Raw genomic sequence first — 27544 nt, 5'->3', positions numbered from 1 at the left:
ACTCTCTATTATTAGGAGAAAATAAACAAACTATAACAAACAGTATCAACATTTAATATTTTCTTTGTAAAATACAAACAAATAACAAACTCTATAAAGAAACTATCCATGAAAATCACCATTCAGAGTGCAGGATATTTAAAAAAAACCATATAAATAATAAAAAAAGTAGTGAGTCTTCATTCATCAATGGACCAACCTGGTCACTAATAAAATTACACATTATTGTGATAAATATGATTTTAAAACTATTCAGCCTGTTGCAACATTACTTGTTTGTAGACCTGGACTCATCAATCAAGTCGCAGCTCTGAGGATTGCCGTCCTTGCAACAAAATGGCTCACTAGTAACAACGTCCACATGTTCCCATTTGTCAGACTTGCAGCCATTTGAAAATATTGTGGGCTATAGAACAGAAATGAAGATTTTTAGTAACATTTCTACAATATATAGAAATAAATTTAGGGCTGTAATAAAATTTAAAAAAAGAGAAATCTTTAATAACATGGGCATCAACTCTAGAAATACTAAATTATATGGAGTACATTAGAGGCTGTGAAACTTCCCTATAGGAAAATGAAATGATCATAAACATGTCCCTCAGTCATGGCCATCCATCAATACTTCACATCACAGCCTGCTCGGTTGCTAGGTAACATCACATCACACATTTTGTATCGCTAATTTCAAATGACTCCCCAGCCTTAAGACTTTTATGTCTATATCCCTTTCAGACCGAGTATGCGGGTTCGTATTTTAGTTATCCCTGACCGTATTTGATGTTTTTTCGGCGCTACACCGGACTGCAGTGATTGTGCAGGACACGTGGCGTGTATTTCAATTGATTTTAGTATGCGCTTGACTGCCAGGGCGAAGGAAGAAGAGTTTAAAAAGCACAGTTGATCGGCGAGATGGCAGGAAGCAGTAGTGCCGAAAGTAAGTATTTATTTACGGCGTTTATATTAATCTAGAAGCTTTACTGAATACCGGAATATATTCAATGAAGTGTGTACATTGGTTAGTGAACGTAAATTTTGAAGCTACACCATCGTACGTGATACAACGAGGTTTTGAATTTTGATACGCACAATTGTGTGGGTCCTGTTTTTCGGATGTTAGTTTTTATTTTGTAAAATAAACTATTAATATGTGTATTGAGCAGCATTTTAGTCAGTTCTTGACGTACGAACAAAAATTCACACCTCCAGTTTTCTTTCAGGTCTGAAAGGGATATACAATATATATTACATACACAGAATACATCTATTGTTTCTTTCCATTTCTGGGCTCCTCGACAAAAAGCTGTCTCTTCCAAAAATAATAATAAATTAAAATCTCAATTTTCTAAAAGCAAAGGCATCTAAGTTGAGGGTTCTGAGAGTGTGAGAAAGATCTGAGAGAGGTGGGCATTACGGAGGATAAAATAAATGACAGGATTAGTTTCAGAAGGATGGTGAAAAGTTATCAGGGTGTTATGGTGGAGGCAGAAGATGGAGAGGCCCTTTACCAGAGGAGCGGAAGAAAGTGCTGATCAATGGGCTCCAGATATACTGGCAAGATGTCAAAGCCGGCAGACGAACAAGACACAGACACTGAAAATAAGATTAGTTGTTAACATGCAGACCATAGAGTCTCGATTCAAAAAAAAAAAAAGAAGTTTAAAAAATATATTGTTATCATTATTATTATTATTATTATTATTATTATTATTATTATTATTATTATTATTATTATTATTATTATTATTAGAGCAAGTATAATGGAGGATCAAAAAACAGCATCAAGATCAACTGGCTTGCATTCGCAAGATCCTGTCTGGAAACACTGACGCAGCTACAGAACAGATAAATATACTAAAGCAGGAAGCAGATTGAGCAAGACTCCAAATTCCTTTCAAAAAAAAAAAATATATATATATATATATATATATATGACCAACTTCAAAATAGCCCCTCATCACTTGAAGACAGAACATGATAAGATGGAAAGAGTTGACAGGTTCAAGGATCACAGGGAAATCGTACAGCTGAAAACTAGTGAGAGAGAAGCCAACTACACCAGGCGAGAGAAGATGGTTGCTGCTTTTCACAGGACACATGCTTTATACAAGAGAAAAACCTTCCCAGGGCAAGCTAAACTATGACACTACAAGACAGTGATTAAAACAGAGTGTCTCAATGCTAGAGAACAGTGGTGTGCACTTAACCTCATCTACTCCAGTGCTGCTGGAGTAAAGAACTTTGTATTAACATTTTCTAATTTTTCCTTAGAACGCTTTTTATAATGTTTAAAAAGTTACGAACATCTAAGCCAAGCCAAGTACAGCTGTCTCAACAATCCGCTCACACTACCACAGTTCAGCTTCTCCAGCGAGCGCTGGGTTTCCTTGCCAGCGCAATAGAGAGCTACCCACAACGAAATTTAAGGTCGCTTGGGTGACGCATGCACTTGAAGCTTCCTCGAGGCGGAGCTGTGGCCGCTCCCCTGACAGCAATTTACGGTGACAGGTCAGCTAGCTTACGTAAGGGGTGTTAGTTTTAATACTTGACACTCGAAGTCTTCAGTGCTACAATGTAAGAAAAATATCAACATCTTAGCAGTATAGCCACTTGCACATCGTCTTCCTAATAAAAATAGAGCCAGTATATGAAAGCAATTGTAATATAGAAGAATATATTTTAGTCTTGGGTTTTGGCATGTATAAAGTTTTTCCTAGAAATTCATTGATGGCACATGAAGAGTATGTGTTCCGATAGCCGCAGAAAAATATTTAGGTTGCCCGGCATGAGCAGAGTTAAGCACGAATGGTTGTCTGTAATGGTGGTATACCTATAGTGAATTTTTGTAGTGTTCGTCTTGGATTACAGGTGAAGGTTTCGCAAGTTCTGTGGCATTCTTCATGAATATAATGTGTGTTATACGTCGTGACAAATATTTTCCCTTATCTGTCGTTGATGCACGTACACTCAGTATGCAAGTGAAACTATAAAACTTCAACGACGGTAAAATACCAGTTAAATTTTGCTGATTAGTTTAGATTAGGCTTTCTAAGTAAAAAACAAATAGGTAGTCGTAGTGTATTTTTGTGAAAACCATGACTGTACTATCACAAAGCATCACCGAATGAAACTGTAAGTACATTGTTTAAAATCTGCTATAGATTAAATTATGATGGTGTTGTCACTGCCGTGAATATCAATTTGGAAGTGTGCGCGAGCATGTTGTTGAAAATATTCTTGAAAGATCTTTCTCAGGTAGACCTTTCCATGAAAAATGCAGCCTTATAAAATGGTAATGTTGACTTTAGAGAGTGTAGTGGGGCTACGATTGTTTATATATTTTTTTAAATTTGCAGCTGGGGTAATGAATATGTTCACCGGACGCCACTGCTAGCGAATGCCCCCGAATGGCAGGAATGTCAAGACTAAGAGAAGCCAAGAAATTTGAGAGAAACATCCTCCGTAAGATAATGGGTTCAAAAATCATGGATGTCTGGTATAGGTTACAAGAAAGGGGGGGAATATACTATGAAAGCGAAACATTGATTGAGGAGAAGAAGACTCAAATTGTATGGACATCTGTTTAGAATGGACGAGAAGAGGCTGACAAGACAGATTTTTGAAACATTTGAAAGTAGACCTAAAGTTTCTGACAAATGGTTCAGGGAAGTAAGAAAGGATCTTGAGCAGTCTGGATTAAAGTGGGAAAATATCCTAAACCGAACAAAATATAGATCAGTGATTAACAGCTTCAGAGGCTTCCATGTGATTGTTGTTTAACGTGGACTCAAACGAATGTAATATAATAAGAACAAGCAAAAATACATAACTAAGTTGAAGATCCAAAGTGTCTGCTGAAATACTATTCAACAGGGCTCACTGATTCAAGGTCAGATGACATGAGTTGAGTGGCATGGGCGTCCACCATCCTGTGGTGAAATCAGCGTGTGCAGTAAAATTAATATAATCCGAGTTTGCGACATGATGTCACGTACCACAAGATGTCAATATGTTTGTCTTTGTGAGGTCTCTTAATATTTGAGAGAATACTTCATTAGATGTGTGCAAAATCATGAAATATTTGAGAACTTCATGGAAATTTCCAAAATTTCTTGACTTCATAGAGCCTATAACAATGTAAGATCTCAGGGATGGGCTAGTAAGATGAGCAGATGCCGAGTATATCTACTGCCTCTGTTGAGCTTACGGAAACAGATACACTTGTAAACATCTCTCAAAAAGCATTACTCTCTGCTCAAGACTTCTGTAAACAGTCAAAAGAAAAATATATGATAATCTCTCTAAACCATCCACATCCAACAGCCATGTGACATATTCTATGCCCAGAGACCTGCAGGCATAAGTCCATTGCAGCCCCCACTCATTTTTTAAAGATGATATGTCTAGTCTGGAGTTTCAAAAGAGAACATATGGTGCACACAAACCAACAAGGTGGAGCCTTCAGTATTCAGGTTGCAAGTCAGGCAGGGAGAGATAGTTTTGAACATAACATCATGATTGTTAAAAAGTGTTCAATAGTTACTCACCTGCATTTTCTCTGGACCTCTTTTCAAGAAACTACACAAGAAGTCTGCAGTTCTGTCATTCAGATTCTTCTTCTGAAATGTTGAAATAACTTGAGAGTAAATTCAGACAAACATATTAGAGTGTTACAAGTCAATTATCTACAGTTAAAATGATCTTATGAGGGGCGTTTAATATATACTGCAACACATTTTATTTCTCGGCCAATGTTAGTTTTAAAAAATTGGAATTTTGTTTGGGACATCTTTGAATATTCCCACTTCATCTCATAGAGTTTAATTAATATCCGATAGCTAGCAGCGCTATAACTACCCTTCAAAGTGGCGTCTGTAACGGAGGTGCATACCAAACAGTGGGCAGTTATTGAGTCTTTTGGCAGAAAAACAGGGCATCACAGATATTCATAGGCGATTGCAGAATGTCTATGGAGATCTGGCAGTGGACACAAGCTAGGTGAGTCATTGGGCGAGGCGTGTTTCATCATCACATCAAGGTTGAGCAAACCTGTCTGACCTCCCGCGTGCCTGCCAGCCGCACACAGCTGTGACGCCTGCAAAGTTGGAACATGGAGACACCTTATTCGAGGTGATCGACGGATTGCAGTCAAACACCTCATTGCTGAACTTCATGTCTCTGTTGGCAGTGCTGACACACTTATCCACCAGTTGGAATATTCAAAGCTTTGTTCCCGCTGGGTTCCTCGACACCTAATGGAAGTACCAATATAGCTGGTCCATTATTGGACATTATAAATTTTCCAGCTAACTCATTCCTGGTTGCCAGCGTTTTGCCCCGTTGTGCTAATTTGGGCTCATCAGTAGGTAAATAACACCCGCCAAGAGACATTGCTAGTATATACCGTGGAGGCCACTGCGTAGGCTACTTGGAGCCACCAGCAGTGCCATTTGCACTATGAGAGACTTTGTCTCATTTTCAAAAACTGATGCCTGCCTGGCCATCAAATGATACAGATGTTGATTCCCATAGGGAACCTGAATTTATAATGCCCAATAATGGACGTACTATATTGGTATTATAAATTCACTCATTTGGGACAAATACTTCAGGTTCCCTATGGGAATCAACATCTATATCACCTAATGGAAGACCATAAAGATTAAAGAAGAAACCTCTGTGCAGAATTGCTTGCTCGTTATGAGGCTGAAGGTGACAATTTCTTGTCAAGCACTGTCACAGGCGATGAAACACAGATTCATCACTTCGAACTGGAAACAAAATGGCAATCCACGGACTGGTGCCACACCAACTCTCTCATGAAGAAAAATTTCAAAACCGTACCCTTAGCTGGTAAAGTTATGGCTACAGTCTTATGGAACTCTGAAGGGGTTATTCTGTTCGATGTGCTCCCTTGTTACAAGTAACAACTCTCATTATTGTTCCGTATTGAAGATGACGTTAGGCATAGATATCAAGGATAATTTTAAAAAAAAACACCTATTCAATACTTTCCACGTTTAATGTGGTTATTATCTACATGATTTTATGTAGACTTATTTAGGTCAGGTACATGTTTCACCCATTATTTTGGGCATCTTCAGCCTGTAAACAACCTTTAGGTCAAGGTTTGGGACCTTTTTAACCAATATAAACATACCAATATATACACTATATACAATATATACATTATATACAATATATACAAACATTAATGAACTCTTAAGATGGGTAACATAAGTTAATACAGTTAAGTTTTTTGGTCCTAACCTATCTAATATGAAAAATGTCCAAAACTAAAATGGATCTTCTTTTTGGTAAAGAGGATTACATATCGGGGTTTATGTGATCCCTATATCATATTATGTTCTTGACGTACCGTGTCTGTTGACAGGATGTGTCATCAACAATAAGTGGAGATTTGAACTGATTGTTGCTTGTAGGTTGGTCAAGATTGAAAATATAAATTTAAATTAAATGTGTTTTAACTTGGCAGTTCTATTCTGGTTAACTTAAAATGTTCAAAAATAAAATGAAATGGATCTTCTTTTTTATCATAAGTCTTGAGAAAGGGTGATATTAAAACTGGGGCTTATTTGACCCACGATTTTCATTTTCATATTCTTGACGTAACTAATATTTAAATGTGCTGTCATGCACAAGTGGAGATTTAAAAAACCGATTGTTGTAGGTAGATTGGTCAAGAACGTTGTGAATGAAACTGTTAGCGTCTTGACTTTGGGTCTCATGTAATGTCAAGGAATTGACAAGAGTACAATATTAAGCTGTTTCATGGTTTTTTGTTAGTTGCTAGTTGCTTTACGTCGCACCGACACAGATAGGTCTTATGGCGACGATGGGACACTGAAGGGCTAGGAGTGGGAAGGAAGCGGCCGTGGCCTTAATTAAGGTACAGCCCCAGCATTTGCCTGGTGTGAAAATGGGAAACCACGGAAAACCATTTTCAGGGCTGCCGACAGTGGGGTTCGAACCTACTATCTCCCGAATACTGGATACTGGCCGCACTTAAGCGACTGCAGCTATCGAGCTCTGTTTTCATGGTTTTAGGCTGCTGCTTAATTGAGAAGGAACATCCTAGACACTTGATACAGTCTTGTATGAATATTGTTCCCGTTGATGTGTTGCTTGGTCTTTGGGAGGGATCTTAAGAATATTTGTTCAATTAATACTAGATGGACCTGTCTGTTCCGGCAGCGCCTGTCTTAACAACATTTCTACTCGTTCACAATGGATTATGCTCTGCAAGTGATGCTTTATGACATTCTTTTTATTGACACGTTCCTTCTTTTACCATATCATAGGACACAAAATACTTTTCTTTTTTCAAAAACCCAAAGAGATGTCACTTAGAAAAATTGTGTATGCGGTTTACGGCATCAGGTGTGCCATTAGCAGAAAATGAGTCCTTTTATTTCATGGTATATAAAAGCATTATATGATACTGCAATCATTACAAGGGGAATTCTTCAGGGCAGTATTATTGGAACTTCATCTCTTCTTATGTATATAAATTGAATGAGTAAAGAACTGGGCTTTTTGCAGATGATATTGTTGTTGTTTGAGTCATCAGTCCATAGACTGGTATGATGCAGTTCTCCACAAAACCCTATCCTGTGCTAATCTTTTCATTTCTACGTAACTATTGCATCCCACATCTGCTCTAATCTGCTTGTCATAATCATACCTTGGTCTACCCTTACCGTTCTTACCGCCTACACTTCCTTCAAAAACCAACTGACCAAGTTCTGGGTGTCTTAAGATCTCCTCTCACCAATTTGATTCAGTATCTCTTCATTCGTGATTCGATCTATTCATCTCACCTTCGCCAGTCTTCTGTAACACCACATTTCAAAAGCTTCTATTCTCTTTCTTTCTGAGCTAGTTATTGTCCATGTTTCACTTCCTTACAATGCCACGCTTCAGAAGAAAGTCTTCTAATTCCTATATCAATGTTCGAGGTGAACAAATTTCTCTTCTTAAGAAAGCTCTTCTTTGCTTGTGCTAGTCTGCATGTTATGTCCTCCTTACTTCTGCCATCGTTAGTTATTTTACTACCCAAGTAACAATATTCATGTCCTGCCCCGCAGTGTAGGGGGCAACGCGTGCCTGTCACCCGGTGGCTCTGGGTTCAATTCCTGGCCGAGTCAGGGGTTTTTAATTGTAAATGATTAATATTCCTGGCCTGGGGACTGGGTGTTTGTGTTATCCTTAATGTTCCTTTCATCACATTCAACACTTTACACTTCCGCCATTTCCAAATACACGCAGATTCACAACATATAGTGCAATGTAGGGGCAAAATATCTTCTTAGGTTGACGCCACGAATAAATAGCATTACGACTTCATTTCATAATCTGAAATTACCTGACTTCATTCAACTGCACTCCATTTCATTTTTATTTTGGACTTACTTATTTTCATCTTGTACTCTTTACCCAAGACTTCATCCATACCATTCAGCAGCTTCTTGAGATCTTCTGCAGTTTCAGATAAAATAACAATATCATGATATTTTACTGTATAAATTAATTAATAAATTACAAGATTGTGAGCGACTGCAAAATAGGCCTCGACAATGTTACGAGGCAGACAGCAGAAAAAGAGGGTAAAAAATCAGACTGTAAGTTTCATGAAGAAGAAAAGTCCTCTCAGTTTTAAAGACCTAATGAAAACGAACTCCTTCTAATATGCAAAGTGATCAAGAAGTGTGGGCTAGAGTGAATGCCGCATGGAGGGCAGTCATGGGAGTGCTGTGCCATACACACCTCCAGTCTGCTTCAAATCAAAGGTACACTGCAATATAGTCCATTGTATGAGGCCGTGAGCTGTTCAGTCACCAAAAGTGTGTGGTTTGGGTCACATAGCTGTCAACTTGCTTTCAGGAGATGGTGGGTTCGAACCCCACTGTTGGCAGCCCTGAAGATGTTTCTCCATGGTTTCCCATTTTCACACCAAGCAAATGCTGGGTTGTACCTTAATTAAGGCCACGGCCGCTTCCTTTCCGCTCTTAGCTCTTTGCCATCCCATCACGGCCATAAGACCTACCTGTGTCGGTGCAACATAGAGTAAATTGTGAAAAACAAATACACATCATGGAGATGCACTTGCTACATTGGTCTCTTGGAGTTTCACTCTTTGACCACATAACCAAAAATACAAGAGGATGGGAGTTGTTTCCATCGGAGATAAAATGAAAGATGGGCACCTGAGATGGTTAAGCAAATGGTACTGTCACTCATGTTGTATACAACATCACTGTCGACATTAAGCGCCCATGTAGAATGTCAAGACAACAATAATTGCATGTTGATGGGTTAAGGAATCTGAGAGACTAATATGAAATATCTTCAGCAGAACTGTTCTAAAACTCCAGATAATAGCCAGCATTCAAAATGGACAATGCACTTGAAGAAGAAGCCATTGCTGATTTTGTAATTGCTATTCTTATCTGTGACTATGCCCTTAAATAAATTCAAAGACGTTTGTGTTTCATATAAACTCACCAATGATGAACACATAATAAAACACTCCAGATTCCCACTTGCATCACAGGAAACTTTCGTAGGCATTACTTGCAAAAGGAGACGAGAAGTTTGCAACTGGTCCGAGAATAGAGAACACCAGCAAGGTCCCTTATGAAGACTCCTGAAAAAATATTAATATTTTAGATACAGAGTGATCCCTTCAGAATGTCGTAAAAATAACACTTTTTTCGAATGTTAAATATGACCGGGCAGCTTCTGAGAGTTGGAAGACAGACTTGGAGAGGATTTCCATCATGTGCTTGAGGAGACACATGCATACAGTACAGGAATAATAATAATAATAATAATAATAATAATAATAATAATAATAATAATAATAATAATAATAATAATAATAATAATAATAATAATAACAACAACATTCTGTCCTGCCTTCAAGATGGTGGCGTCATCTGAAAAGAATTAGTTTTAATTTGCAACTCAATTTCACATTGTGTCCACACTTCGTACAAATCCTGGTAGTTGTAATTAAGTTATGACATTCCAAGAACCCTACTAAATTACGATTGTTATCCTTAAAATCGACGGTAAATTGCATAAACTTAATTTAACACCCTCTGCACAGAGCCATAACTAACCAACAAAGAGCATAGTAACCCAAAGTTGACAATAGTACAGTTGGACCTTTCTTGGCGCTACAGCCTGAAAATCCTAAGTACTAAAAAATCCACAGGCAAGCAACTCAATGTTGAGAACATGCTAGGGATAAGAGCTATAAATTTTAAGTAAATAAAATATAAAATTTACAATACTTTTCTTAATTATCATCATCCAGTCGATTAGATTAACAGTTTGTGTTTTACTACCACTACAAGCGCTAATGTGAGGCACTTAAGCCCTTGTAACTACATTCGGTGTAGACATTTTTCAAGATATAAGAAAATGCCTGAGGGTATTGAACCAAGGTACACATTACAGAAAGAATTATGTAAATAACTTAATTTGGCAAGTATTTGAATAAAAAATGAGTAAAGAAACAAGTGATTTTAGGCTGTTCTTCTGTAACTGCATTTAGGCCAGAAGTGATTTTCAAAATCTGTTCTTTTTAGTTTGATAGAGATAACAAGACTCACAATTTGAAACCTTTCTGCGCCGTTTAGCCCTTCAACTTTTGGCACAATTGAGGAAATTGCTTCATTTTACATTTTTCTTAATATGGGGACTTTGCATGAGCCATGTAATAGTGCCAGCTGCTAGTAATATTGCAGGGCGGATACTATAGTTATGCCAATATATCTCGCAAACGCATGTCAACAACACTTTAGAGTGCAGTACAGCGTAGTGCCTGCACATCTCCTACAAACTCGAATAATGAACGACTCATTAGAAAGTGTATGGCCTTCCAGGACGATTCTGTTACCTTGACACATTGGAACAATATGTCACACCACAGTCTTCTAAATAACATTGCTTTGCAACACTGAGCAATCTGCACATGTGAATTCCTCAGCAACTGGTAGTGTGACTGTGATGGACTAATCCCTTAGCCCTCCAAATTTAAAACCTTTATTGGCCAGGACACTGTACACATGTACGTGACCAGAAAACAATGGATCTCGTTGCATAACCTGTCCAGCAGATACAAAGTAGGCCAAGTCCGCCAGTTTCACACAACTCTTATTTATTTATTTGTTTGTTTTTTGTTTGTTTATCTTAAGGCTTTTAGTGGAGGTCTTTACGTCGCACCAACACAGATATATTCTATGGCGACGATGAGACAGGAAAGGGCTAGGAGTGGGAAGGAAGCAGCCGTGGCATTTAATAAGGTAACTCAGCATTTGCCTGGTGTAAAAATGGGAAATCATGGAAAACCATCTTCAGGGCTGCCGACAGTGGGGTTTAAAATGAAAGCACACAAGTCCTAAATTGTATGTTTAACTAAGCTTTCTCTTACGTTCTTTTTTTAAAAATTTCTGAATAATCTACCATCTTAAAGTTAAATAACTGGAAAGGAGGTTCAACCTATTCAATACTCAAAGGAAAGAAACGTAGCAATCACATTTCTATTTAAATGGGACCGGTTTCGACCTTAGTCTAGGTCATCATCAGCCATAAAAACATATAAAATGTTTATGAATGTTGGAGGTCAGTTCAACACTCTGTTAGGCACAAAGACACGACACCACATTCTGTCCTGCATAAGGTCACAACACTACTAATCAACATACGAAGATCAAAAAGTCTTGAATTCGCAGACGAACAGATCTGTAGTAGAAAGCCGCCAGCTCCCGGTGACCAGCGCAAAGAGAATAAGTAGGACCAGCGCGGCAAACTCAAGGTCACGCGCTGCGGCCAAACACCAAAGTAGAGTGGAGAACGTTTCGAAGGTCCAGAACCTGTCACGGCTGTCACGTAATTGGCTTCCCGCAGCCGTGACAGGTTCTGGACCTTCGAAACGTTCTCCACTCTACTTTGGTGTTTGGCCGCAGCGCGTGACCTTGAGTGTGCCGCGCTGGTCCTACTTATTCTCTTTGCGCTGGTCACCGGGAGCTGGCGGCTTTCTACTACAGATCTGTTCGTCTGCGAATTCAAGCCTTTTTGATCTTCGTATGTTGATTAGTAGTGTTGTGACCTTATGCAGGACAGAATGTGGTGTCGTGTCTTTGTGCCTAACAGAGTGTGGAACTGACCTCCAACATTCATAAACATTTTATATGTTTTTATGGCTGATGATGACCTAGACTAAGGTCGAAACCGGTCCCATTTAAATAGAAATGTGATTGCTACGTTTCTTTCCTTTGAGTATTGAATAGGTTGAACCTCCTTTCCAGTTATTTAATTTTTAACATCAATAATTTCAATACGGAACAATGAAATTTTTATCTTTAAATAATCTACCATCTTTAAAGTATGAAGGCTTTCACGGCCGGTGTCAATATAATAAAATTCTTCTGGGCTCTTATGCCGTGGTCCACTCCTCTCGCTTCTCCCAGACGTTTTGACTACTGCTGCGGTAGTCATCTTCTGTGGCGTCGTGTAGATACGCTCTCCTGTATCCCGCTGGCGACTGCAAAAGTTGTTTGGGAAGCAGCTGTATTTATATGTAAGTGTGTGGCCTCCAATTGGTTCGCGCTGTGCAAACCGACATCTGATTGCCTATCTGAAAGCACGACCTCCGATTGGGTCGCGCCGAGCAGCTTGACGTTTGGTTGGCTATCTGAGCACACGACCTCTGATTGGTTCGCGCCGGGCATGGATTCTGACTGGGTCACTCCGAGAAGTCTGTCGTCTGATTGGATCTCGGAGTGCACGACCTCTGATTGGGTCGTGCCGAGCAATGGAACCTCTGGTTGGTTGACTGTAATGTCCCTGATCTTAGTAAACTTCAGCCGTACGTAATATAAAGGGGTGTACCAGGCCTTGCTGAGTTTCAGTCCTTCCTCCTTTCTATTAAAGTTATCCGGATGTTTATGTATTTCGATTGCTTCCCTGTAGAGACGGGCGTGAAAGTGGGATGTTGTGGCCAGTATGTCAGTATCCTTGTAACGGATCTCATGATTTCCGTAAAGCAGTGCATGCTCCGCTACTGCTGATTTGTCGTACTGCCCCAAGCGACAATTCCTTTTGTGCTCCGTCAGGCGAGTATTGACACTTCTGCCAGTCGTGCCAATATAAACAGCTCCACAGCTGCACGGTATCCTATAGACCCCAGTAGATGTTAAAGGGTCACGTGGATCTTTGGCAGAACGTAACATGTTTCATAGCTGTTGGGTCGGCTGAAAAATGGTTTTAACTTTGTGACGTTCAAGGAGCCTTCCAGTACGATCTGTGACGTCCCGTATATACGGCAAATAAGCGATACCTTTCTTCCTGGGTTCTTCTCACTTACACTGACTGACAGAGCAAATGCAACACCAATGAGGAGTGGTTCGAAAGGGATGAAAGTTGGGGAAAAAACAGAGACGGCACGGACGAATAATTGATGTTTATTTCAAACCGATATGCAGGTTACACAATGCGCACGGCATCGACTCAGTAGGATGTAGGAACACCGCGAGCGGCGATGCACGCAGAAACACGTCGAGGTACAGAGTCAATAAGAGTGCGGATGGTGTCCTGAGGGATGGTTCTCCATTCTCTGTCAACCATTTGCCACAGTTGGTCGTCCGTACGAGGCTGGGGCAGAGTTTGCAAACGGCGTCCAATGAGATCCCACACGTGTTCGATTGGTGAGAGATCCGGAGAGTACTCTGGCCACGGAAGCATCTGTACACCTCGTAGAGCCTGTTGGGAGATGCGAGCAGTGTGTGGGCGGGCATTATCCTGCTGAAACAGAGCATTGGGCAGCCCCTGAAGGTACGGGAGTGCCACCGGCCGCAGCACATGCTGCACGTAGCGGTGGGCATTTAACGTGCCTTGAATACGCACTAGAGGTGACGTGGAATCATACTCAATAGCGCCCCAAACCATGATGCCGCGTTATCTAGCGGTAGGGCGCTCCACAGTTACTGCCGGATTTGACCTTTCTCCACGCCAACGCCACACTCGTCTGCGGTGACTATCACTGACAGAACAGAAGAGTGACTCATCGGAGAACACGACGTTCCGCCATTCCCTCATCCAAGTCGCTCTAGCCCGGCACCATGCCAGGCGTGCACGTCTATGCTGTGGAGTCAATGGTAGTCTTCTGAGCGGACGCCGGGAGTGCAGGCCTCCTTCAACCAATCGACGGGAAATTGTTTTGGTCGAGATTGGAACAGCCAGGGTGTCTTGCACATGCTGAAGAATGGCGGTTGACGTGGCGTGCGGGGCTGCCACCGCTTGGCGGCGGATGCGCCGATCCTCGCGTGCTGACGTCACTCGGGCTGCGCCTGGACCCCTCGCACGTGCCACATGTCCCTGCGCCAACCATCTTCGCCACAGGCGCTGCACCGTGGACACATCCCTATGGGTATCGGCTGCGATTTGACGAAGCGACCAACCTGCCCTTCTCAGACCGATCACCATACCCCTCGTAAAGTCGTCTGTCTGCTGGAAATGCCTCCGTTGACGGCGGCCTGGCATTCTTAGCTATACACGTGTCCTGTGGTACACGACAACACGTTCTACAATGACTGTCGGCTGAGAAATCACGGTACGAAGTGGGCCATTCGCCAACGCCGTGTCTCATTTATCGTTCGCTACGTGCGCAGCACAGCGGCGCATTTCACATCATGAGCATACCTCAGTGACGTCAGTCTACCCTGTAATTGGCATAAAGTTCTGACCACTCCTTCTTGGTGTTGGATTTGCTCTGTCAGTCAGTGTACTATTTGTTGGCTGTCTTCTGGGGTGGAGTGCTCTCCTGACCTCTTGTACCGTGTAGCCAGTGGTTTGCAAGGCTAGATCAAGATGCCGCAGTTCCTTCTCGATGTACTCTGGTTCACAGACACGAAGGGCGCGATCCACCAAAGTCTTCATCATGGCGCGCTTCTGCCCAGGATGGTGATTCGAATTTTTGTTTAAATATCGGTCTGTGTGTGTTGGTTTTCGGTGTACTTGATGCCCTAAGGATCCATCATTCTTCCTCTTCACCAGCACGTCCAGGAAAGCTAATTCTCCATCCTTTTCCTTCTCCACAGTGAATTGTATACGAGGATGAATACTGTTCAGATGTGTAAGAAAACCGTCAAGTGCCTCCTCTCCATGTCCCCATATTACAAAAGTGTCATCAACAAAGCGGAACCAACAGCTGGGTTTATTTACAGCAGTCTGCAGGGCTTCCTCTTCAAAGAACTCCATATAAAAATTAGCAATAACAGGGCTAAGTGGGCTTCCCATGGCAACACCGTCTGTCTGTTCATAAAATTAATGTTTCCATTGGAAAAATGTCGTCGTAAGTACATGTTCAAATAAAACTATTGTCTCCTCTGCAAAGAGATGTTGAATATGTTCAAGAGTATCCTTGATTGCTTGCTGCTTGATGATGATGCTTGTTGTTTTAAGGGGCCTAACATCGAAGGTCATCGGCCCTATCCTTGATTGGTACCATAGTGAACAGTGAGACGACGTCAAAACTAACAAGTATATCCCCCGGTTGTACTCGCAAGTGTCGCAATCTGTTTATGAAATGGGCCGAGTCTCTGATGTGTGAGTCCTTAGTCCCTACGTAAGGTTTCAGTAAATTGCTTAAATATTTTGCGACTTCATAAGTTGGAGAGCCAATGGTACTAACGATGGGACGAAGAGGGACGTCTGGCTTATGGACCTTAGGAAGACCATATAGTCTTGGACACAAGGCTTCTGATTTCTTCAGCTTCTTCTGTTCTTCTGGTGAAATAGAAGATTTCTTAATCAGAGTATTGGTCTTGCGCAGGATACTCACAGTCGGGTCACGGGGAATTTTTTTTTTTTTTTTTGTAGATCGATGGATCAAGAAATTCTTTGATCTTATGTTCACAATCCACGGTGTTCAAGATAACAGTAGCATTACCTTTGTCAGCTGCTAATATGATAATACTTTCGTTGGTTTTTAAATTCTTTAGAGCAAGCCCCTCCTTCTTGCTAAGATTACGTTTTGGTAACTTGGCCTTGCAGAGTATCTTGGAACAGTCGTGACGTATTTCCTCAGAAACCTCTGGCGGCAACTGACGTATTCCTGATTCTATGTTGGAAATAATATCTTCTATTGGGATGGTCGCCGGTGTAACAGCCTTTTCTCGGTCATTGGTGGATTTTTTGGAGAGAATTGAGGCTAACGTTATGACAATTGATGTAAGAATGATTGTGAATGATGAGACGATAAATATAATTCAGATTATTTATTTTGAATTAATCTATCTTTTTGATTGGAAGTCAAATGTACTTATATACTAAATAAATAATGAATTATCTTCCCCATCAATAGATAGAAATATATAAGAATAACCACACTACATCAACAAAGTAGCCCTGGCACAGATACCAGAGGTTCCATTGCTCGGCACGACCCAATCGGAGGTCGTGCACTCCGAGATCCAATCAGACGACAGACTTCTCGGAGTGACCCGTCAGAATCCATGCCCGGCGCGAACCAATCAGAGGTCGTGTGCTCAGATAGCCAACCAAACGTCAAGCTGCTCGGCGCGACCCAATCGGAGGTCGTGCTTTCAGATAGGCAATCAGATGTCGGTTTGCACAGCGCGAACCAATTGGAGGCCACACACTTACATATAAAGACAGCTGCTTCCCAAACAACTTTTGCAGTCGCCAGCGGGATACAGGAGAGCGTATCTACACGACGCCACAGAAGATGACTACCGCAGCAGTAGTCGAAACGTCTGGGAGAAGCGAGAGGAGTGGACCACGGCATAACAGCTCGGAAGAATTTTATTATATAAATCTACCATCTTTTCAAAATAGTTAGGTGTGCTTCTCAGGATATAAATACAAAATTTCTGATTATTTTTTTAAAATTTTTTTTACAAGTTGTTTTACGTAGCCCTGGCACAGATACGCCTTATTGCGATGATGGGACAGGAAAGGGCTAGGAGTGGGAAGGAAGTGGCCGTGGCCTTTACTGAGGTACAGCCTCAGCATTTGCCTGGTGTGAAAATGGGAAACAACGGAAAACCATCTTCAGGGCTGCCGACAGTGGGGTTCGAATCCACTATCTCCCGAATGCTGGATACTGGCTGCACTTAAGCGACTGCAGCTATCGAGCTCGGTGATTACTTTTTATATGAATGGGCTTTAATTTGTACTTAATATACTCACCACTGAGCTGGTACGAGTCCAAACACAACCAGGGTAAGACCAAGCATCATAGCATTCGGATCATCATTAAAGCAGTTCATAATGGACAAATCCTGTAAAAACAAATATCATTTGTATTAATAATGAGACTCTAATTCTCTTGTCCCAAGGAATAACAAGATTAGTCAAAAAATTAAAGTTCTCAGGGGAAGTAATTTTGTTTTTGTTTTTAAACAATATGAAATCACCAATTCACAAAATGTTGTCAAACCATTCTGCATTTGTGAAGTGCATCTTTCAAAGGGACTAAGAACTTACACAAGACATACAGTAAATGATTGTGATGAGTTTTTAACATCCAAATCTTTACTTGTCTTGCACTGAATTTCAACAACACATGCTTGCTTCATAAATTTTATCTATAATTCATGTCTTGCCTTAACTTGATTTGGACTGATGATGGTCTCTAGTAAAACCGAAACTTCTTCTTCTGCATCCATTCCCTTTTTCAAATTCTCTCTGGGTAGGGTAGTGTACCAAAGCCCTCCACCTCACTCAATCTTTCCACCACTCTTCCTCTAGTACTTTATTGATATCGACTCCTCTATTTGCAGTACAGTTCACAACAGAGCTCCTCCATCTCATTCTAGACCTCTCTGCAGTCTCTGTATCCATGAATGTTCTCTTTGGTATTCTCTCTCCTGGCATTCTCATCATGTGTCCAAACCATTTTAGCTTTGCTATATCAATCTCTTCTTGAAGTTTACACAATCCCACGCTTCTCCTTATTTCCTCATTTCATGTTCTATCTCGTCTTGTCTTTCCCTGTACGCTCCTCAAGAACCTCATTTCAGCTGCTTGTATCTTACTTTGGTTCCGCTTCATCAACGTCCAGGCTGCTGAAGCATAGGTCAGTATAGGTTTATAATAGGACGAGTATAAAACCTTCTTGCACTTCATTGGCACATGTTTGTTCCATACAATGTCTCTCACACACTGGTAGAAACTTGCAGACTGCTGTATTCTTAAATCAACTTCTCCATCCAAATTTCCATCTTGTGACATCACGCTGCCCAAATATTTAAAATTTTTCACTACTTCAAGAGGTTCATTTCCTATTTTTATCACTCCCCTGAATTTTCTGTTACCTTTAATGATCAAAGTCTTGCTTTTCGCAGTACTAATCTTTATTCCAAAATTTCTTATCTCCTCATTCCATAAATCAACTTGTGTCTGTACTTCCCCCTCATTATCTCCCCAAACTACAATGTCATCAGCAGAGCATAGACTTACTTGCTCGCCCATCATCTTCTCCTTCATATTATGTAGAATTCTACCCATGATGATAATGAAGAGTAAGGGAGATGATACACTTCCTTGTCTAAAGCCTGTCTCAACTCTGAACCATTCAGTTCGACCCACTTTGGTTCTAACACAGCTTTCGCGATTTTGATACAATGTTATTACCAACTGCATTGTTTCATTCCCAATCTGTGCCTATGTCAAGACCGAAATTAGTGTCATCAAATATATTAACTTTTTTAAGGTTACAATAAATAGTATTGAATAGGTGGAAACCTTTAACTTTTATTTTACATTATATTGCTCTTCAATAGGGATAATATCAAATTTATTACCTGTGATTCATATGAGCTGCCTGGACAGACATTTACACAAATAATTTCTTTGTACACACATGTTTATACACTTTTCTTTCTTCCCAATTGCAAGCCACCATCTAAATTGCCAGCAGTCAAAAACAGGACTGTCACAAGATTTATCAGCAGAACAATGGCAATGTTAGAGGCTCCCTTTCAAATAAAACAAGGAGAGTAATGTTCTAAAGAAAGACACCAAATAATCATACACTTAGTGAATTGTAGCTAGATTTGCTAAGAAGATTTCATCAAGAAGTTTTTACATAATACATGAACAGTGAAAATGGCCAACTTTATAGCCTTAAGCTATTAATGTATATATATATTAATTAATATATACTTCAATTATATAAAATTGTATTATATATTTTCTTGCCTAGAAGCATTTGCAAGCTTGATCATTGAAAAATTCACCAAGTTTCATTAGCATTTAGAAGCACAGTACCCAACATTACGTATGTTATGCTGCTCTTCAAGGACTTGCACCTTGCTTCATTTAAATGACTGATCTTCGACTTCTTCTGGATTTTAGGATCTTACATCATGCAGTGGTCTTCCCTATAGTGTTATAGTGCTTCTTGAACTGCTTTTAGTGAAACTTATCCTTTACTCATTGTTTTCCTATGCATTGTTTTATATTTTTATTTAATTGGCTGATGATGACCCAGAATAGTGGTTGAAACCGGTACCGCTTTTATCAAATAAGAAATGTAACATTACATTTCTTATTTTCCTTGTATAGAATGGGCTGACCCACTTTATTTCTTGTTTCCAATTTAATTGGTTTAGATCATACCTGGATAAACGATCCCAGTTTGTTGAAATTACACATTGTAACAGTAAAGGGCATAATGATACATATCACTCTCAGGTAAAAATCCTAGACTTAGGTATTCTGCAGGGTAGTATTTTGGGGCCTGTTCTTTTCTTGATCTTCCTCGCAATAATCAAATAGAAACTGCAGTTCTGTATGCTGATGATACAAACCTGCTCCTCCTCCTCCTCTGACACACGACTGCTCCTGAGCTGCCTCACCCCACGCCTTATATAGTCTGAGCTGGTATGCATGTAGGTGAAGCAACACGGGCGAAGCCGCATGCTAGAGAAGGAGGCAGTGATGGCTGTGCTGAAGGCTACAACCATCTGTGCTTTATTACATAATTTATACAATTTATACAGGGTGCACCCAGTGCCAAACAAACATACAATCAAAGAAGAAAACCCTTAGCCAAAAGAAAAATAGAAACAATAATCACACATAGATAACATGCTGAAAATACAATCACTTTGGAAGAGACTGCCTGCTGGCTGCAGACAATGGGTCGGCTGGAACAGGTGGATCCGGTGGTGGCAGGCCTGTTGACCACCGAGTAATCCTGGCAGGATCCAGTGCCGACGTGGACGGGCTGTCGTTGGATGGATGCGTGGACGGGTGCAAAATTATTTCCTCAGCTGGGGCTGCTTCATTTGGCTGCGCCCCCTCGTGTCCCTCGGCCCCATCCCCGATGCTTGCCGTGAGAGACCCGGGTTGGGCGCTGCACGATCTTTAAGTTGAAGCCCTCTGGGGTCAAGGCCAACGTCTCGGTGGTGGCCTTGTTGATGGCTATGTACAAGAGATTGGCCCTGGTGGCGAAGTAATTTTGTTGCACCTGGTTGAGACCGTCCCAGGCTGACAACCCCCAGAGGACCGTTTCGATGTCGAGACGATCCTGGCCCGCTGTCGTGACGATGAGCTGCTGCTGGTGCGTGGTGGCAAGCTGGTGAACCCGAAGGGGCTCCGGGTTGGACAATCCTGCTGTGTAGTCAGTGGGCCGTATAGAATGCCAGCTGTTGAGGTGCTGGATGTTGATCTTGTGGCGGATGCCGGACCTGCTCCTGGACGGCGTCGTACATGTTGTCGAAATCATCGGTTTTCAAGTGAGAGACCCGTTGTGTCGAGGTAGCCTGTTGCAATACGAGTTTATCGATGGCTTGTTGTTTCTGCTGAGAGTATTGTAGCAGAGTCAGGTCAGCAGTCTCCTGAACCATACGGAGAGGTGTCATCTATTGAGCCGCGTCGTCTGTAGCTTGACGATCTTCTGAGGTGTCATGGCTGGTCGGCTGGCTTTTAATTCGGCTACATGTCCAAAACTTTGTCTCCGAGTATATGCTGTCAAGTGGATATTGCAACATACCCCTCCGATGTGAGACGTCCTCCTGGGAGGCGAGGTCCGGGCAAGAACTGGGAAGCGATGAGATGAGTTAGTTGCTGCTCCTCCTCTGACACACGACTGCTCAATAGGGAGGTACATTCAGGGAAACGGGGTGATCTAGGGAGTGGTGATAAGGGTACAGAGATCTGGAAGTCAAGTAGTGTTGAACTGTAGAAGTGTTGTAAAGAAAGGAATAGAAGTAATTTAATACATATATACTTACCTGATACTGTAATAGGAGTTGAATCGTGTCTGAGAAATGATATAATGGATGCAGAAATTTTCTCCCGAAACTGGAGTGTCTATCATAGAGATAGGATAGGAATGGTGGGAGGGGGAGTAGTCATTCTGGTGAAAGAAGAATTTGTAAGCTACGAAAAAGAGATGACAAACATGAAATTCTAGGTGTAAGGCTCATTTCTGACTTGATGTCTTTGGAGCGTACAGACTTGGGGAAGGGTAGCGCTGACACGGATTCAGAATTATTTGATAAGATAATCAGCTATGTGAGAAACGACATGGAAAGGAATGTGATTGTAGTGGGAGATCTGAATTTACCAATTGTCAATTGGGGAGGAAATGCAAACGACAGGAAGCATGACCAGCAAATGGCAAATAAGCTAATATGGGAAGGACAGCTGATTCAGAAAGTAATGGAACCAACTAGAGGGAAAAATATCCTGGACGTGGTTCTGGTAAAACCAGATGAGCTCTGTAGAGAAACCGAAGTAATAGATGGTATTAGTGATCATGAACCTGTTTTTGTCATAGTTAATAATAAATGTGATAGAAAGGAAGGTGTTAAAAGTAGGGCTATTAGGCAGTACCATATGGCTGATAAAGCAGGCATGAGGCAGTTTTTAAAAAATAACTATGATCGGTGGAAAACGGTACATAATAATGTGAACAGACTCTGGGACTCTAGCAAAGAAGGCAGCTAAGGATAACTTGATGGCAAGCATAATTGGCAGTCATACAGACTTTAGTGAAAAATGAAAGGGTATATATAGGTACTTTAAGGCAAAAACAGGTTCCAAGAAGGACATTCCAGGAATCGATAATGAACAAGGGGAGTGTGTATGCGAGAATCTTCAAAAGGCAGAAGTATTCAGTCACCAGTATACAAAGATTGTTGGTTACAAGGATAATGTCCAGATAGAGGAGGTGACTAATGCTAAAGAAGTATTAAAATTTACATATGATAACAATGACGTTTACAATAAGATACAAAAGTTGAAAACGAGAAAAGTGGATGGAATTGATAAGGTTTCTGGGGATATACTAAAGGCAATGGGTTGGGATATAATACCATATCTGAAGTACTTATTTCATTATTGTTTGTATGAAGGAGCTATACCAAATGAATGGAGAGTTGCTATAGTATAATAATAATTTCGTGTGGCTATTTCTAGCCGAGTGCAGCCCTTGTAAGACAGACCCTCCGATGAGGGTGGGTGGCATCTGCCATTTGTAGGACACTGCGTGTTATTGTGGTGGAGGATAGTGTTATGTGTGGTGTGTGAGTTGCAGGGATGTTGGGGACAGCACAAACACCCAGCCCCCAGGCCATTGGAATTAACCAATGAAGGTTAAAATCCCCGACCCGGCCGGGAATCGAACCCGAGACCCTCTGAACCGAAGGCCAGTACGCTGACCATTCAGCCAACGAGTCGGACAGTTGCTATAGTAGTTCCTGTGTATAAAGGAAAGGGTGATAGACATAAAGCTGAAAATTACAGGCCAGTAAGTTTGACATGCTTTGCATGTAAGCTTTGGGAAGGCATTCTTTCTGATTATATTAGACATATATGCAAAATGAGTCCAATTGGTCTAGACAAAAGAGTGACTGAATGGGTTGCTATATTTCTAGAATATAGATCGCAGAGAATTAGAGTAGGCGAAGCTTTATCTGACCTTGTATTAATTAAGAGGGGAATTCCACAAGGCAGTATTATCGGACCTTTATGTTTTCTTATATATATAAATGATATGAGTAAAGAAGTGGAATCAGAGGTAAGGCTCTTTTCGGATGATGTTATTCTGTATAGAGTAATAAATACATTACTAGATTGTGAGCGACTGCAAAATGGCCTGGATAATGTTGTGAGATGGACAGTAGGCAATTATATGATGATAAATGGGGTTGAAAGTCAGGTTGTGAGTCTCACAAATAGGAAAATTCCTCTCAGTTTTAATTACTGTGTTGATGGGGTGAAAGTTCCTTTTAGGGCTCATTGTAAGTATCTAGGTTTTAATATAAGGAGAGATCTTCATTGGGGTAATCACATAAATGGGATTGTAAATAAAGGGTACAGATCTCTGCACTTGGTTATGAGGGTGTTTAGGGGTTGTAGTAAGGATGTAAAGAAGAGGGCATATAAGTCTCTGGTAAGACCACAACTAGAGTATGGTTCCAGTGTATGGGACCGTCAGCAGGATTACTTGATTCATGAGCTGGAAAAAATCCAAAGAATAGCAGCTCAATTTGTTCTGGGTGATTTCCGACAAAAGAGTAGCATTACAAAAATATTGCAAAGTTTGGGCTGGGAAGAACTGGGAGAAAGGAGACGAGCTGCTCGACTAAGTGGTATGTTATTAAAATAATAACTTATTGTTATCAATATGAATCAAAAATTGTATTTATCACATGTAATAAGTGGTATGTTCCGAGCTGTCAGTGGAGAGATGGCGTGGAATGACATTAATAAGTAAAACTCTTTCAAGATTAAAATTATTGTGTCCACCTTTTCATTGCAAAAAAACACAACCTTATATTAAGTGCAAACACAATTGAAAATACGTTGACCACAAAATTTTTAGGTGTCCATATAGATGGAAAATTAAGAAGGGATTGTCATATTAAAAAGAAAGAAAGAGTTTTACTTATTGTATCTTCAATACAGAACAAAATGAGATTAGTTACTTGTAAAATGACATTAGTAGACGATTAAATTTGAGTGGCATCTTTAAAAGTAGGAAAGATCACAATATAAAGATAAAGTTGGAATTAAAGGGGACAAATTGGGGCAAATATTCATTTATAGGAAGGGGAGTTGGGGATTGGAATAACTTACCAAGGGAGAGTTCAATAAATTTCCAATTTCTTTGCAATCATTTAAGAAAAGGGTAGGAATACAACAGATAGGGAATCTGCTACCTGGGCGACTGCCCTAAATGCAGATCAGTATTGATTGAGCAAACATAATTATTAATAATCCTGACCCTATGTCTATAGAAACTGCAGCAAATTACAGTCCTCTATAGGTTAGAATCATGGTTCAGCAAAAGCAAATTAACTCTGAACCTAAAAAAGACCCAATACATGGAATTCAAGGCATCTAACTACCATGACAAAAGTGCAAAAAAACATGACCTTATATTAAGTGCAAACACAATTGAAAATACGTTGACCACAAAATTTTTAGGTGTCCATATAGATGAAAAATTAAGAAGGGATTGTCATATTAAAAAAATAGGGAAGTCTCTGAGTTCTGTTTGTTTTGCCTTAAGGATTTTGTCTAATAGTTTTAGTGAAGAATATGTTAGAATACCATATTTTGGTTATTTCCATTCTGTCATTACTTATGCTATTGGTCTCTGGAGCTGCTACAAATCAAATCTTGATGTTATTTTTCAAATACAAAAACGAGTTATCAGTATTATATCGAGACGTAACAGGTTAGATCATTGCAGACCATTATTTAAGAGACTAAGGATACTCCCAGTACCAAGCATATACAACATGCAATGGCAAACAAGAAATAATATTTGTATCGAGCACAAGAGTAAAACCATTGCCTTGAGACATGTAGACTCTGTTGGAATCAGATTGTACAATAAGCTTCCAAATAAGATTAAAGATATTAGTCCCGTCAGTTCATTTACCACAGTTTAAAAAAATCTCCTGCTGAGTAGCTGCTTCTGTAGTACAGCGGAATATATGATGAAGTGCTCGTAATGATGCTATCACTTATTAACTTGTAAACGTTCTTAATATCTAGTATATAGCCTTAAAAAAATGTTAATGTCACACTGATTATCTACGTATTATTAACGCTACACTCCTAGATTTTCTGTTTTGTCTTGTAAATATTAGTTATTAATATTATTAATTGTTTAAAAAAATTAAGATGTGCTGTCCTAACATTGAGGTATTTGGTGCTTTTTTCTTTTTCTTCTTTTTCAAAATGTTCATTATTGTGCATATATTATTGTTAGTATTAAGAAATCACTCAACAACTCCTATACTGTTGGCATATTTCAAAATATGTAATCGTACAGTCTATGGAAGCTAAATAAATAAATATATAAATAATGAATGAATGAATGAATGAATGAATGAATGAATGAATGAATGAATGAATGAATGAATGAATGAATGAATGAATGAAACCTTATTCTACTTCCCAGAATCCTCTACATTATCTTAGGATAACCCAATATGTGAAGGAGAGCTGATGTGCAAAAACTGATACCATTTTCAGGAATTTCTAGAATAAATTTTCAATACTGAATAATATCTTACCCAAGTTTATAACCTTTCAAGACAATGGGCTATCCCATGTCACCTGATCTGCTTCCTGCACTGACTGGTGTTGTTCCAGCTCATTAAAAACTGACTGGCAGATAAGCAGCTTTATAGCTCTGTAAAGGACAAGCAGTTCATTAACTCCAGCTGGAGTTAATACACCACAATAAGACTACCGTACTAACTGAAAAAAGTGAGGTGTAAAATCTAAGATAAATAAAAAGAGGATTAGGAAATGTCATCAGTACTTATCAAACTGAAGAAATATAATGTGTGCAAGCACAACTATTATCTTTATTACTTTGGGGATTATAAGATACAATTTAGAATTAATCAAGCCACCAATCTGCTATTTTAAACAAACAACAACAATGACAACATTATGTTTGTTTCATTTTTTGCATCACCAGTCCAAATAGTGGATGGAGAATCAAAATGTAAGAAAATGCTCAAAAATGAAAGCAGAACTAAAGAGGTATACTTAACCAGGAGGCTAATGTGTTATACTGATCATTTTATATCCGTCACTGCTTACAGAAATTAAGGAGACCATTCACAAGAGAGCTCAAAAAATGAATGTATGTAGGCTTACTTACCTTCTTGGAATAGCTGGGAGTCTCCTGGAATAAATATTATCGCCTGTCTTCCCAGACAGTATCATCAATCATCAATCAATCACCACTGATCTGTATATAAGGCAGTCACCCAGGTGGCAGTCTTTTCTTAAATAATTGGAAAGTAACTGAACATTTCTCTTGGTATATTATTCCAATGCCAAACTCCTCTTCCTATAAATGAATATTTTCCCCAATTTGTCCCTTTGAATTCCAACTTCATCTTCATCTCTCCACTGACAGCTCAGAACCTACCACTTACTATTTTGTCTCATCAAGTTTAAGGACGGGTGCAAAATTATTTGGGCCCAAGGACATTGCAGTATTTAAATTTGGCCCTTGTTGTACAACTGGGATTGACCATTTTACTTCTTTCATTCCTCTTTCTGAACCTCCCTATTCCCACACTTACTAAATATGAGGAAAGATAAGTATTGGAAAGGTGGTGTTAACTATTTTTCTTGTTTTAATGTTCATACCTACCACTTAGTCGAGCACCTCGTCTTCTTTCTCCCAAGTCTTCCAAGCCCAAACTTTGCAACAATTTTGTAACACTACTCTTCTGTCAGAAATCGCTCAGAACAAATTGAGCTGCTTTTATTTGGATTTTTTCCAGTTCTTGTATTAAGTAATCCTGATGAGAGTCCCATACACTGCAACCATACTCTAGTTGAGATCTTATTAGAGTCTTATATGCCCTCTCCTTTTTATCCTTACTACAACCCCTAAATACCCTCATAACCATGTGCAGAGAGAACAAATTGGGGTAAATATTCATTTATAGGAAGGGGAGTTAGGGATTGGAATAACTTCCCAAGGGAGATGTTCAATAAATTTCCAATTTCTTTGCAATCATTTCAGAAAAGGCTAGGAAAACAACAGATAGATAATCTGCCACCTGGGCTACTGCCGTAAATGCAGATCAGTAGTGATTGATTTTGATTTGTACAGTTTATTTACAATCCCTTTATGTGATTACCCCAATGAAGATCTTTCCTTATATTAACACCTAGGTACTTAAAATGATCCCCAGAAGGAACTTTCATCCCATCAACTCAGAAATTCAAACTGAGAGGACTTTTCCTATTTGTGAAAATCAAACCTGACTTTTAATCCTGTTTATCATCATACCATTATCTGCTGTCCATCTCACAATGGGAAAGTGAATTGTGCAGAGTTGACAGGCGTCTGCTCTCTCAGTTGAGTAACAACAACAACGTTTGATATTTTACCTTGGAGTCATTCTACTGTATTACTTTCTTCTTCTTCTTCTTCTTCTTCTTCTTCTTTTATAACCACATAGGATCACTTTAGTCAGTCCGTCGTTCAGGT

At 39.9% G+C, this 27544-nt stretch overlaps 1 protein-coding gene across 1 annotated transcript; it reads right to left on the bottom strand.

Annotated features, from left to right (window-relative positions):
• Positions 1-45: 45 nt before the first annotated feature.
• On the bottom strand, positions 46-25682 carry LOC136885421 (uncharacterized). The gene is made up of 5 exons (XM_067157949.2): positions 25596-25682; positions 17242-17333; positions 9526-9667; positions 4548-4619; positions 46-406 (listed from the first exon to the last, which is right to left on the bottom strand). The coding sequence occupies exons 2-5, from the start codon at positions 17319-17321 to the stop codon at positions 269-271; spliced, it is 432 nt and encodes a 143-aa protein (XP_067014050.2). The 5' UTR covers positions 17322-17333; positions 25596-25682; the 3' UTR covers positions 46-268.
• Between the last annotated feature and the right edge of the window lie 1862 nt (positions 25683-27544).

This window comes from Anabrus simplex, chromosome 14 (genome assembly GCF_040414725.1).
Source record: "Anabrus simplex isolate iqAnaSimp1 chromosome 14, ASM4041472v1, whole genome shotgun sequence".
NCBI lineage: Eukaryota > Metazoa > Arthropoda > Insecta > Orthoptera > Tettigoniidae > Anabrus > Anabrus simplex.
This window is presented reverse-complemented; position numbering and strand designations above follow the sequence as displayed.